The following is a 14,517-nucleotide window of genomic DNA, read 5'->3' as shown; positions in this document are numbered from 1 at the left end:
TTGGATGGTCTGTGTATGTAGATGGCTTTTGTCTGTCTTCAAACAAATGCATTTCAGAAAGGAGCCATGGTGTGTGCAGCATTCAGATTTGTCCCACTGGCAGCCTCTCAGTTCTCAGGCTAATAATTAACATGAAATGTTGGTGACACTTCCAGCTCCAGAAGAATGTGACACCTCTTGCCTTTCCCCATCATAGCTTCCAGTGTTACCTCTCCTGCTCAGGGTAGGAATTTAAATTCACGCTGGTGTCCCTTTGCATTGGCAGGTAAAATTTGTAAATGGGAATTTCAGGGTTTGTTCTGTCCCTGGCATTTAAAGTAGATATTAACCACCTTGCCTTACACTGTCTTTTCCTCCCATGTGGTCGTTGGGGCCTTCTGCCCCTCCCAGTGCTGTCCCCTCCCAGCGTCTGCTGCCTAGAATGACCAGCTCATCCTGGTTTGCCTGGAACCGTCCCAGCTTTAGCCCTGAAAGTCCTGTGTCTGCTGAGATCCCCCACTCAGTCCAGGGCACACGGGGACAGTTGGTCACCCTAATTCTAGAGAATCTCGCGACTGATTGGCCTTTGCATGTACATAAAAGCATTAGTATTTGAAAGGTGAGTGTGGGGCTTTGTTAAAGACAGATGTGCTCAAAAATGCTAATCAAGGGCATTTGTATGCAGTTGAGTGTTTTAATCTCCTTTTTTAAAAATAGAAGAACCCCAAAAGTCAAGCTAACTCTTATTAGGACTGTTTAACTCTGGGGACAAAACACCAGGTCAACTTTTATTCTGCAGTTGAGCACCTGGGCAGGGAGCAGATTCTTCATGAAGGTTCTTGAATAAGATGTTGGTTTCGAAGGGTCCAAGCAGCCCAGCGTGGTGCTGTGGAGAGGGTCCTGGCTCACTGTCACCAGACTCAACTCTTCCTTCGGCTGTTCCGACCGGGGCAGGTCATTGTCCTTCTCTGAGACTTTCCTCGTCGGCACGGCAAGCACCATCGCTCGCCAGTCGAGGTTGTGAGAACTCAGAGGCAGGTGCAGGGTCTCTTCACTGTGCCTGCAAAAATGTTGCCCTCTTCCCTTGACCCCTCCCTCCTTTGCACAGGGTTAGGGGCTGCTTCTCACTTAAGACAGGCGTAAGCCAGGGTGGGCAGCTGCTGTAATAGCATCCCGCAAATGACTGTGGCTTTACTCAAGAGGGTGTGTTTCTCACCACTCAACAGTTCAGCAGTGGTGTCCCTCATCAGGCGGTACTTGTCCCCAGGGGCACTTGGGAGTCCAGACTCCTTCCCTCCTGCGACTCCGTCCTCCTCTACATCTTTGGCATCGCCCCCGTGTAGTGGTCACAAGGCATGGAGGATTGTCCAGGCCTTGTCTGAAAGTGGCCTGCTACCCACATTCTGTCAGCCGGAACGCAGCCTGTGAGGCCCCCACCACCTGCAAAGGAAGCTGGGAAATATAACAGGTTTTGGCAAACACACATGGTGATTGATCTCTGTCCCAGGCAGTGTGGCTGCCTAGTTTACTGGCTGTGAGGCTCTACAAGGATCTTGTAGACTCTGATATCTGTGATCAGTTTTATGCAGAGGAGGGATCTGGCTTCAAAGGAGCTTGATTTAGACCAAGTTAAACAAATGTCTTCATTGCAGGACTTATCAGAGCCTTGAAAATACTAATCATAGTCATGAGTGGAAACAGAGAATGAGCTACTTCCCAGATTTATCACACTCCTCTTGTGAGAGGCCTCTTAGAACTAGTACTCTGCAGAATGTGACTTGGAAAACACTGCTTTAGAAGTTACTCACATCAGTATTCAGACACCAGGATACTTTTGCAAAAACTCTGGTATTAAAAAAAAAACCACCAAAATTTGTGGTCCCCCAGGAATCACAGGATGAGGGGTCCATGAAGTGAGTCTCTATGGATGTGAAGAGAATATGTTTCTATCTTGTTTCCCTTCCTTCCTACTTTCCGCCCCTCCATCTCCCTCTCTCCCTCTCTCCATCCTTCCTTGTGGGACCTAGCAAAGGAAGCCCCTAAGGACGGGGTCCACATCTTATTTTCCACGGTTTAGTTTAGGCACCAATGCCTCTGCTTCCTGGATGGGTGTGTGAATGATCTGTCTAGCATGACCCAAGTCCCCTGTCTCTGTTTCAGCTGGACACGTCTGGCCAGTCGGCCTGGCTTGGTCATGTCACCTGGTCTCCCCATCTGGATGGATGTTAAAATTCCTTTTCCTAAGCTCGGTTTTTATGGCTGGCTGGCGTCATCTGTCGTAAATCAAGGTGGACTGAGGTTGAGCACTGAGATTAGACAGAATCACTCACAGAAAAAACTAGAGTGGGTTTATTTTTCTATTTTACTTACAGACACCGACCCTGTATGTGCATACATACATCTATAGCTTAAAACTTAATTTGGTGTGTAATTGGGACTAGCTCTTTGGAGCCCAAGGGTTATGTGTTTTGGAGCAGCTGAGAAGCAGGGGCTTGGCGGGGCAGGACGTGGTATGTTAATTGGTGGCCTCTGGGACATGTGAGAGAATCGGATTTAAGTCCCCCATTCGAATGAGCTTGGCCGTTTTATTTGAGTCTCTACCGGTGCATACTGGGGAGACCACTGGTTTGCGCCGGCTGGAGCAGGTACTCACTCTTGGTCCAGGTGCCCATTGGGGCATCCCCGGCTGCACAAGGGACAGAGGCGAAGGCAGCGGAGGAGCCAGAGAGAGGGTGAGAGGGCCCCGCCAGCTCTCTGCCACTTTGCTGCACACTTACTTGTAGCAGTTGCATGCGGCTCGGCTTGTGGTCCCAAGGAGGGTTTTGCATTTTATTACCGAAATCTCGATAAAAGAGACTTGGGTCAGAGCAAACACTGGGGGAGGAAAAACAAAGGAAATTAAATGCAAAATCACCACTGGTGCAAACCACATGGAGGCCTTGGCTTTAATACCTGCCAGAGCCGATGGGGGGACGTGGTCCCCAGGAGTCGGAACCAAAGGCCGTTGGCCTGGTATTCCTGAAGCCTGGCTCCTCTCCTATTTAAAAAGAAATTGCCGTTTAATTTGTTTCTGAGTTTTATTTCTCAAGTGAACCAGCATGGGGCCATGTAATGAGGTTGTGTTTCTGGGAGGTGTTGAAAGACGGGCAAAGGAGTAAAACCACGGAGCGGGGGCCCGGCCTCTTCTCGGGGCGGCTGCGGGCTCCTGGGGGTCCTGCAGGCTTGGAGGGAGGCAGGGGCAGGCGGGGGCCACCCGAGGGCTGGCTTCTCTGTGCACTGTCCGCGGGGCAGCGGGGGCCCCTGTGTGGTCTGGTGGCTGTGTGGCCAGGAGAGAGAGGCGTCTGCATCCCGGGTTGAAGATCCCCAGCTCTTCAGAGAGAGGGGTGAGGTGGCATGGCTGAAGGGAGCCAGGGAGGCACTGAGAATGAGAGAGGGTCTGAGCCATGGAGGAAAAAAAAAGAGTATTTGGCAAGGGAGGGGAATGGGCATCCCAGACAGTGGAGGAGGTCAGCTCAGACCAAGCTTGGGAAAGTGTAGGTAAACTTCTCAGGAGGTCACTCAGTACAAGATTGGGCAAGAGATGTGTGGACCAGGTTGCTATCAGAGGAACCCCTCGAGGTTGTCCCCAGCAGGGGCTGTGGCTTTCCTAGAGCTGAGATGGCCCTCTGTTCAGGACCGTGCTTCGCAGCAAACGAGGCCTGGGGCATGGGAGTCGACGGGTGCCAGGGTCTTGCCCCCTGCACAAAACAGGAGTAAACCTTAAGTGTGGCACCTCCTGCCACCCTGCCTGCCCTACCTTCCTGGACGGGGATCGGGGGAGCCTTTGCCCTCGGTGACCCCACCACTGGAGATGGGGAGACACCACCAGCTGTTGCCAGGGTAGCCACACCCCATCCCTACAGAAAGGGGGTCTGTAGGGCCCACGTGTATGTCCCTGAGGCGCCACGAATTATAAGAAGGGATGAGTCTGTTTACTGGGCTCCTCTGTGTCCCTGTCCCCCCCCCCACACACACACACACAGAACCATCATCATCTCTTCTGGTTGAGGGAGGCATTGTCTCTAGTGTACAGAAAAGAAACTCAACCTCAGAAAAGTTCAGCATCTCACCAGAGCTTAGCAAGGACAACAGCTGCGTTTGTTCAGCCCTCACGTTGTGCCCGCCCTGGGATCGGGTCTTCCAGCTCCTAGGGATGAGGCCCCAGCTGCCTCCCTCCTCCCGCCTGGGCAGCGCCCCTGCAGCTAGAAACGCGTGCTCCTTGCTGACCCATCAGGATGGCCATCAAAGAATGAACCTCCCCAGTGGGCGTTCTGCTCCGCGGTCCTCCTGGGTGAGCTCGGATTCAGAGCAACTGTGTGAATTTAGCGACTAAAGCATCACCAGGCAGAGCCATTCGGACAAGGAAGGAAAGAACAGGACTTATTTGTCGTCGGTGCCAGTAGGCAGTGCTGCACCTAACAGTCACAGCGAGCCCCGGGTGGTATCTGCGCCCCCATCTTAGGGTCTGCGGGAGCCCAAGGGCCTGGCTCCAGAACACTGGATCTTTCCTCCTACACCAGGTGACGCCCCGTCACCTTCTCTCTTCTGCCCAAGGTGACCAAGGAGTCTGTCACTTGTCTCTCTTCCCAGTAAGACCCGGGTTCTCCAGCCCTGTACTGTTGTCAGCCCCAAGCTGGTTCAATTCAGATTCCCAGGCCCCGGCCCCAGAGAGTGGGAGTCAGGAGGTGGTCAGGAGTTAGCTTTTTAACTGGCACTCCAGAAGTTTTTGGCATTAGGGATCCGTGGGCCACACTTTGAGAAATGCCATATTGTTAGCTGATCGTGTTGGAGTCGTGCACATGAGCACCTACAGGTGTGAACTCTGAGCCTGTGTGTGTGTGTGTGTGTGTGTGTGTGTGGTTCTAGGTGGATGGTTGTTAAAATGTCAATAGTGATGATCTCTGGGTGCAATGAGATTTCAAGAGATTTTAGATCTATTTCTCTATGCTTTCCTATATCGTTTTAATTTTTTATAATGAGCATATATTTCCATCAACAGATAGAGCCATCAAGCCTTTCCCATAGGCGGGAAGGGCAGAAGTATCGCAGGAAATATTGTCTAGGAAGTAGGTTTGAGGGAAATGTGGACTTACGGCCAGAAGGCCACAAGTGTAAACAAATTGATTTTTAACTTCCCGAGCCAGTATCCCTCTCTCTGTGGCCTCCAGGTCCTGAGCCTGCCAGTGAGGAGGAAGGAATGTCACACCTCCCATTTTCAAATTGTCTGTTCTTGGCAAAGCCAGGGGCCCAAGTCATGCCTGGGAATGTGGGACAATGGCGTTGAGCCAGGAGGCTGGGCCTCCCTTTGGGTCCCCGGAGTCCCGGGCCTGCCAAGCCCCTCCTGCTCCTCCACGCTGCCCGGCGCTCGGGCACCCTGGCCAGCCGGGCCGGGCCGAGCCGGGATGGTGATTTTACAGCACTGTTATTACTCTGATGTTGCCCAGTAAACCCACATCGGGCCCCTCAAACCCTCCATGAGAAGGCCAGACCCTTCCCGAGCAATGGTTTCCTACGCCTTTACAACGTGATAGGTGCCGTGGAAAAAAGGGGCCGTTGGATTTATGGAAACTATATAAAGTTTATAGTCTTGGCAGACCAGAAGTAGAAACGGCCGGCGGGGTGGGGGTGGGTATTTGGAAATGGAGAAGCCGTGAAAGGGGTCAGACCTGCATGTCGAGACACCAGACGCAAAATACCCAAGGGCACGCGGTGTGCCGACGGGCCAGGGGAGGTGGCCCTTCTGGGACAGCCGTTGAGGATGCCTTTCAGGCGGATCCCAGGATTCCTGCAAGGGAGGCACAGTTATCCTCATTCTGCAGAGGGGAGACTGAGGCAGAGGTGTTTTGAAAGTTCTGAACTTGCCCAAGGTCGCACAGCTAACGGTTTAAGGGCGTGTGGCTCTCAGGTGGGTGTTCTGGGGCAGGCGAAGTTCTCGCACTGTTTCTCTCCAGTGTATTGAGCGACGTGTCCCAGTTTCAGATCCAGAAAACAGGGTCTCCATACTCTATTTCAGTTTGGAACTCATCTGCTATTTGTGGTCTAGTCTCACGGGATCCCCTAGTATCTTCAGACCTCGCCTTGCCCTCCCATGGTTCTGCTCTGCTCTCGAAGTTGATTTGTGCCCAGATTCACCCACTGGCCTTGGCTGGAATGGAAATGAAGCCACCCAGAGGTTGGTTGTGGAGCAGGGTGGGGCTGTAATGCTGTCTTCGCCTTTCAGGGTCCCCCGCGGGGTCCCCCGTGTGTCACACTTCTAACAGGGGATCCTCTGAGGGGCCCCGGAGGAGTTGCCCACGGACTCCGAGATCACCTTTCCCATCCCATCAGCCGGCCCTGGAAATTTCTAATTGATTTCTCCTTGCTTAGGTGCCTGGGGCATCCATGTTTTCTCTCTCCTACTTGGCTGTGAATTCTTAGAGTACAGATTCCATGAATGCTTAATTCTTCATTTTGATTTTGCCGACAGGGTCGGGCGTAGTTCCCAGCAAGTGGTAATCGCTGAATAAGTGTCAGCTGGGTGGATGGATGGGTGGAATGATGGGTGGGTGGAAGGGTGAGTGGATGGACGGATAGATGAGGCGTATATAGACAGACTCCCACTTCCTCATTCACACCCCTCCACACAGTTCCACTAGCAGCCTAAGCCGGGTTCTCGCAGGCTTTCGCTGAATGCACTTCTGTTGCAGGAGACAGACTTTGCTCTCTCTGAAGCCATATGGAGAAACCAGCCTGAGTGTTTGAATGTGTGTGTAAATACTTTACAGTCCCCATAAACTTGTTTAAAGACAGGTGGGGGTGAAGGTATAAACTGGGACAGCCTTTGGGGAGGGCAGTTTGGAAGTAGCTATTAAACTTTTAAATGTGCCTGCTACTAAGCCCCAGCACTTCCACTGTTAGTCGTCAAGCGTAAGAAATACGTTCACACGTTTGTGCAGAGAACCACATGCCAGGGCGCTTGTGCGAGGTTGCTGGTTGCTGTGCTGCTCAACACGGTGAAAAACCGGAAATAGCCCAAGTTCCATCAACAGTGGGACAGACCCTAAACGGGGAAGACCCATCGTATGGAAAAAGCGGCAGAGGCAGAAAGGTCTCTCCGTCTTCTGGAAAGTTCTGAGACTCTGTGACTTGTGGCCCCCAGCCAGTGCCCCCTCCCTGCCTCGTTTGTATCAGCTTCTTTCCCTTTCCTCACCTCTCTCCACCCACGAAACACATTTTACTGGAATTAGATATCTAATCCTTATGCCTACTAGCCAGTGACCTTCCCTTACAGAAAAAGAGGACAATGAAAAAAAATAAAAAGGACCTAAGTGCATAATTATTGTCTGCTGGCTCTTCAATTAAAAAGACTGAAAGGCACAATATTAAAATTTGATTTATGGGCATCACTATCTACCTAATAACGAGGCTGAGAGGAAAAAAGAACCACAGTTGTTACAGAAAACCATAGCCTTTTTTTTCCTCTGCCAGGAGATAAATGGCCTCTCATTTTCTTATTGCTAAAGAAAAGTGAAATGGTTTTAAGCAGATGTGATATGTTCTTCCAATATGTTGAAATCCAGAACTTAGTCATTTAAGAGTCATCTGGCTCCGACATTTCCAGGAAGCTTCCTGAGAGGCACAGCGGCTTGAGCTGCGGGGGCTGCGGTCCACGGAGCACCCAGACCCAGGCACGGGCATCACCACCCATTGCGGGAACTCCCTCCGGGTCCCAGGGCGCCAAGCCAGCTGATGCCTAAGAGCCCTCGAGAAGAAGCAGGAAAAGCACAGAATCTAGTTCCAAGTCCCACGTTTGTGGCTTACTAGCTCTTTGATCCTCAGTTTATTCACCTGTAAAATGGGAACAATACCCTTACTAACTGTGATGCTGGGCAAGTGCCCCAGTTTTCCCATCTGAAGGTATAAGAACCCCTCCCTCTGAGGATTGTAGGAAGAATTAAAAGTGAATGCATGTAAAGTGCAGAGTTGGGTACCTGCAGCATGGCAAGTACTCAATAAATATTTTTTTAAATCATTATCACTACTGCAGATGCCTTTTTGTCAGAACTATCTGAAGAGCTAGAATTCAAACCCAAGCCTTTCCATTCCCAGGATGCTGGCTGATGAGGGGCTGGCAGACCTGGGGGTGATGCCCACCTCTGTCTCCCTCCAGCTGATGCCTGGGTCAAATGTGGTACCTCTCTGAGCCCCATTTTGTTCATCTGTAATATAATAGTTTCTCCTTTGCAGGCAGTGTCAGGTTTAAAGATTAATGGAAACAAAGTGTCCAGGAGACATTTAGTGCTGGATAGAGAGATGGCAATAACCCTTGACAAGGAAAGGTCTTGCCTAAGAAACTTGTTTGGGAAATGCTGTCCCCTGGGAGACAGGATCTGTGTCTGGTTGGCGTCCTCCCTGCTCCCTGGGGCTCTGCAGAACTCTTCCCTCCTGGAGGGTGCAAAGTATTCCCTGGCTCTAAAGATAATAGCTACAAAGAAAAAAAATGAGGAGCCATTGTAACAGAACTGTGTTGGGCTTGACCTACAGGATGGCAGGTATCTTACTGCCACCTGAAGTGAGCCACTCCTTATTCTTCATGGGGCAGATCAGGCAAGGGGACTGATGATTGGCCCAAGGGCACAAAGCTGGGAGGTGACAGAGCTAAGAGTCCAAGCCAGGACTAGCAAATCCTTTTCCCCACACACTCCAAAATCCCTTCCCAGTACCTAGTCACTGACCTCCCATCCGCCTTACCCAGTCTCTCCTCCATCCCAGCAACTCTGACCCATCACTACTGCCAGGCAGGTGTGCAGCACCATCACCTTGTGCTTTGAACTTGCATCTTCCCACTGGCACTCCTCAAGCTGGAGCATCCACTGCCCAAACGCTCCCATTAGCTTGTGTAGAACATTTCGTTCTGTGTTTCTGAATTTGTGGGGATTTAATCTATTTAAGATACTCAGGCTTGGGCTGGAGAAAATGGAATCTAGGTGGAACCTTGCCACCCCTCTTCCGCTTGCCAACTCCCTTCCAGGGAGGGCTCCCTCCATACATGGGACCTTCGGAGCTCTCCATCCTATGCAAGTTCCTTAGACTCTCCCCTTGGGAAGAGGAGGGTGGGATTTTGCAGGCAGTTCTTTTCACCCAGCTAATGGCATTTCTTTGTTTACAGTTGAGAGGGAGACTGTGCAGAAGAGGACTTTTACTCGATGGATAAATTTACATCTGGAGAAGGTAAGCGGGGCATTGGGTTCATGTTAAGGGATAGATTCCTCCGTGACTGAGTGCACAGTTGAGCAGGGCGGTGAGGAGAAGTGGGGGCTCTGTGTTGCTGTGTTGTTGTTTTTCATTCATTCATTTGAATGTCTGCTGAGTACATTCTTGTTGCCTAGATCAAGCTTAGTGCTGGTACCACAAAGGTAAGTAAGACACGGTTCTGTCCCCGTGGGGTCATCCCTCTAGCTGGGGAAGGAGTCAATAGCAAAAGCTGGAAGATGTTCATTGTTGAGCAGCCCAAACACGAGGTCAGGGGTAGGTATCTTGACTTCCAGTCTGGGGGTCAGGGAGGCTCTCATTAAGAGCCATTTATAGATATTTGGGTTGATTTAAGCAAGACCTTCTGACATTTTTTACCAAAGCCAGACTCCCTGGCTAATCATCCAATGCTGCTAGTGATCAACAGTGTTACCTGCCCCTTTGGGTGCATCGGGCACCCTGCTGAGGGCATCACAGCTCTCCTCTAGTCCTCAAGGCAAGCCCCATCATTTGCCCCTACCCCATCCTGTTACAGATGAGGAAGCAGAAGCTTTGAGACGCGTTACATGGCTTCCCTGGCTTCCCCTGCGAATCCAACTTAGGGGCCCCTCTTCTCCCTGCCCCCCCCCCACTTTTTTTTCTCTAACATTCTCTGGGCAGGCAGTTTTAAACCGCATTTTGTCTGCAGGCTTCTCTTAAAACGAAAGCAGCTGAACCAGCTGCTCCTGAGAAGCAGACACAAGGAAGAGCAGCAGAGGAGGGACAGGACGGGAAGTGGATAAATAAACAGAAATTCAAACCCTCCTCACCCCTAGGTTCACCCCCAGACTGAGAACATTCTAAATTGCCTGTGGCTAGGGGGAGGAGAGATTATTTTTCTCTTCATAAGAAAGCTGGCTTACCAGGATTCATTTTACTCACTTCACATCTTCTTAAATGTCACTATCTGGTTCTCTGAGACCGAGCCAGGAGTCTCATTTCTTTTTAAAGCTGGTAGTGTTCAAGTACCCCACTTCAGTGAGTTGAAGTGTGTGTATTTTCATTTCTCCTCTCCTCTTAAAAGGTGCAAGAGTAACTATTGACCGCCCTTAGAGTTAACCCCAAAGAAAGGTTCTTAGAGGAAATCACTGAAGTGATTAGAAAGCAGAGAAAATAAATGTGGTTTTTAGGAAGTGGAGCTCTTGACCGAAATTCGGATTCGCGTAGTGTAAACTTGAGGCCTGAAATATTTCCCAAGCAGACACCTGACCACCCACACCTCCACTCCCCACCTGTAGAATGGGTCACACTCGACCCAGGAGGTGCCTGAACTCTTCGGGGAAAGACTGTATACATCACGGATGAAGCATTGTAAATCATTTGCCAGTTGTTTTGACTCGTGGTGCATTTTCGGCAGTGCTCATAAAGCGAAGTGTTATTTTTGGAAAAAAAGGAAAACCGTTCCCGAAACCCGAGTTCACTGAACTCCTAAATTAATGCCTGATGTGTGTCAGGGTGGCTGCAAATTCCTCCTGGTGGACAGAGTTTAGCCATGGTGTATTTCTTTCTCTTTTTTTTTTTAATTAAAAAATAAATACAGAAAAGTACAGAGAGCAAATAGCAGACACCCATGCTTACCCCCCCAGACGAACTTCTGTTAGCATTTATCGCATCCAGAATTTTCTCCTTGGCCATGCTTCTGTCTCGTTTTTGGGACAGGTGGGCAGCACCCACTCTCAGGATAAATCAGATAGCACCTGAAACTGATGGCCAATAAACAGGGCAAAATTAACAGCCGTGTTTCCAGCCTTGAGATTTTCAAGAGCAACCTTTCATGTAAAGGAAACCCAGGGACTCCTTGGGGAAGTGGGCTTAACTGCAATTTGAAGGCTGTCAGAAATATTTACTGAGTCTCTGGCTTCTGGAAAAATTCCTTAATTTACCGAAGGAGTTAGATCATGAAGAAACCCCTGGGGGTGCTGTTTACTTGGCCATACCAAGCCCATGAAGCCCACGGAACGTCTGGGGCCCCGAGGAGTGTTTGTACTGGAGTGGGTTCAATTCTTCCTCCTGCCACCTCGCAGGATGGACGCCAGCCAAGGGCCCGTTCGCTGCTGCTGCTGCTGCCGCCGCCGCCGTGCTGAGGCGCTTACAGACACTGTCAATGGAAATTATTCTCCAGCTTCAACCCCAAAGCAAGTCTTGGCCACGGTCGGGGCTGGTAACTGGAAATTTTGCGAGTCCATCTATCAGGGGCTGTTTTGTTCAGGCCTCGCGTTTCTGCCTCGCGTTAACAGGAATAACATTTCCGTAAGCGTCTCGGTAACCTGATGCCGGCCTGCTCGGCCTGGAATGTTCCCCCGGAGCAGCGGGGAGTTTGCAAAGAAAATAATTTGCCTTTTGGTTCAAAGTCGCTGTTGCCCTTGAAGCAGAGCCCTTTTCTGTGCACCTGTGGGTGGAATCGCCCTGTATTTTGACTAACTGGGGGTGAGGGGGCTTGTATAAGACGTAAGGAAATGCCACCTTCCTTAATAAAGAAAGAAAACCCGGACCCTCCAGGGCTTTCATGGGAAAGAGGCCTTCCCAGAGGAAATGGGTGGCTGGGCCACAGCTCCAAGATTTCCAAGCTTTTCCTGACCCCTGGCCTTCTGGCTGGTGACAGCTGCCCCCACCCCCACCCCCATTATTCCTGTCTCCTGTGTGAACACCCCCTTCATTGTACCCAAGAGCAGAGGGAGTCCCCAGCCTAACTGTTCTAATGATTCCGAAGGCCCCAATACCAAAGAATAAGTAGAATTCATGCTGAGGAGGAGGGCTGATTAAAGATGCAGGTTCCTGGACCCTGTCCCCCTAGTCTTAAGTAAGTCCTAACCATACTGCAGTAAAGGAGTACTTATCAAGCTTGTTGCTGCCTTGAGCAGAAACCTTTTTTGAAGCAAAGTCTTACCTGGAACCCTAAAGAAAGGTCAATAAGAGCGGAGCACCTCTGACTGAGGGGAGTGCCGTAGGTCAGCCTCTTTCTTCAACCCCCTCTGCCCCCAGAGGGCTCCCTGAAGCCCAGGGTTCCGGGGAAGCATGGTTTGCAAACCCCTGTGCTGGAACACCTGACCCACAAGTTCCAGCCGGCCCCGCAGACTCCAGGCCACGTCCAGCCGAGCTCTTGATGGACACCGTACAGTGTAGGTCCACCTAGACCTCCGGCCTCCCCAGGTCAGAGGGGAAAGCAGTGGGCGCCCAGCTTTCTGCACCGAAGCCCCCTCCACACTCCAAAGCCTGTGCGGAGAGTGGCCTTTTCTCCCAGAAAAGGGAGAGGGAAGAGCCTAGGTGAACTGGGAGCCAGGCTGCCATTTACTGACCCGAGCAACCCAAAAAGAGAAGCGCGTGGGGGTGATTCAAGAGCCGTTCCCCATTTGCAATTAATTTGAAACTAGGGAAAACTAACTTTGGCTAAATTAAGCTAAGTTTATCCATCTACCAAAAAAAATGTACTATTCTTACTAGAACTTCATTACCAAAAAAAAAAAAAAAGAAGAGTACTCAATTATTATATTTTGAATTTCCTCAATAAAAATTTTGTGAAAATTAAAAAAAAAAAAAGAGAGAGAGAGAACTATTTCCTGCGGAGGAGTACCAGCTAAGGACATCTGTCTTTCATCATTTACCACCAGGAGGCATACGCCCCCTGGATGAAATGCCTCACTGTTGAGGGTACCCCAAGACTGTGCGGGGAGCAGACCAGTCACCAGTAAGCTGCTTTCCCGATGCTCTCAGTAGGGGAAGACAGGTGTGGGGGGGGGCACTTTACCTGCGTGAGCTTATTCCATTTTAGCCCCTGTCCTCCGAGACCTTCCAGATAAGGACACTCAGGCCCAGGGAAGGTGAGGAGGATGCCCAAGCCAAGTCCCTAGAAAGAGCAGAGCCCAGATTTGAGCTCAGGGGTGTGTAGCCCCCTTGCTTCTTAGTGGAACAGGTAAAAGGCGCATTGAGGTAACTTGTTTATCTCAGGAAGCCTGGATTTTGCAGAGGAATGCAAGGAGCAGCGTTCACCTTTGTGTGTGTGTGACTTTTGTGTATAATTTTGATTAGTTTGATCTGTTATAATGAGCAGGTATCACTTTTGTAGCTAGACACATAAATATCCACGAACATATACGTATAAATCAACTGTTGAGTTCCTAACAGACCTACAAACTTGGCAGTGGAAGAAAAGGTTCCCTCCCCCTCCCCCAACCGTCCAGCCACTGGGCAGGGCCGTTCGGTTGTGTCCATCCACCCTCCGCTCCCTCCCAGCAAGTCACACACGGCATCCACCCTCCTGGCCTCCTCTGCCAAGGGTCCCACCACCTCCAGGCTTGGACTCACTATTGATGAAGTGACAGAGGGCGCCTCAGGCCGGTGCACAAACAGGGACGGAGAAGTACTGGAGGCGAGGAGGCCCTGCTGACATCTGGACTGAGGCCCAGAGGGTCACCGACCCAGGGTTGTACCATCACGGTGTGGGCCCAAGTTGCATGTGTGTTCAGCCAGCGTGTGCTGATGAGGAAACAGGACTGCAGCAAAGAGCTGACTTGACCAAACCCTGGCCACTTCACCCAGCCTGTTTCCCTAAATCTGAGGTGAAAAGCTTATACTAACTTCATGTGAGCTCTACTTCTAGAATTATTTTTACATATAGATGTGTATATATATATATATTATTATTTTTTTTTTAATGGCAGTACTGGGGATTGAACCCAGGACCTGGTGCATGCTAAGCACACATTCTACCACTAAGCCATACCCTCCCCCCAGAATTATTTTATTCTCTGAAAGGCTGTAATGAAAACATACATGTCTTTCTCCCCTTAAGCAGAAATACGGGTATAATCTAATATGCGGGCCTGAGATTGCAGGTAGAAGGGTCCCCAGGGCACCGCTGTCCGGGCCCCGCCTGCAGGGGGTGGGCTCACCACCTCCTTGGGTGGGCTCTGCTGTCTGGAGGCAGATCGGGAAGCCTGGCAGTTTCTTCTCCAGTGAAACCTACAGTTCTGAAACAGTTTTGTGGATTACTCAGACCGCTAATCGGCTGCTTTCTTTCCCCTTCTTCCATAGTGCAACCCACCTCTAGAAGTTAAAGATTTATTCATTGATATCCAAGATGGCAAGATCCTAATGGCTTTGTTAGAAGTCCTGTCTGGGCGAAATCTGGTACGTATGTCCCAGAAGGGTCAGGAAGAAGGAAAAATGCGAAGGGAAACAGTGCTGAAGGGTTTTTTCCATACAGATCTTTGTGTATGTACACGTCCCTGA

At 50.5% G+C, this 14,517-nt stretch overlaps 1 protein-coding gene across 2 annotated transcripts in view; it reads left to right on the top strand.

Annotated features, from left to right (window-relative positions):
• Nucleotides 1-14,517, top strand: part of CLMN (calmin) — a 113,126-nt gene that overhangs the window by 65,110 nt on the left and 33,499 nt on the right. For both annotated transcript variants that reach the window (XM_032482573.1, XM_032482574.1), the window contains exons 2-3: nt 9,167-9,228; nt 14,320-14,415. In XM_032482573.1, the coding sequence (XP_032338464.1) occupies nt 9,167-9,228; nt 14,320-14,415 (158 nt within the window). The remainder of the gene's footprint in view (nt 1-9,166; nt 9,229-14,319; nt 14,416-14,517) is intronic.

The sequence above is a fragment of the Camelus ferus genome, chromosome 6 (assembly GCF_009834535.1).
Source record: "Camelus ferus isolate YT-003-E chromosome 6, BCGSAC_Cfer_1.0, whole genome shotgun sequence".
Classification (NCBI taxonomy): domain Eukaryota; kingdom Metazoa; phylum Chordata; class Mammalia; order Artiodactyla; family Camelidae; genus Camelus; species Camelus ferus.
This window is presented reverse-complemented; position numbering and strand designations above follow the sequence as displayed.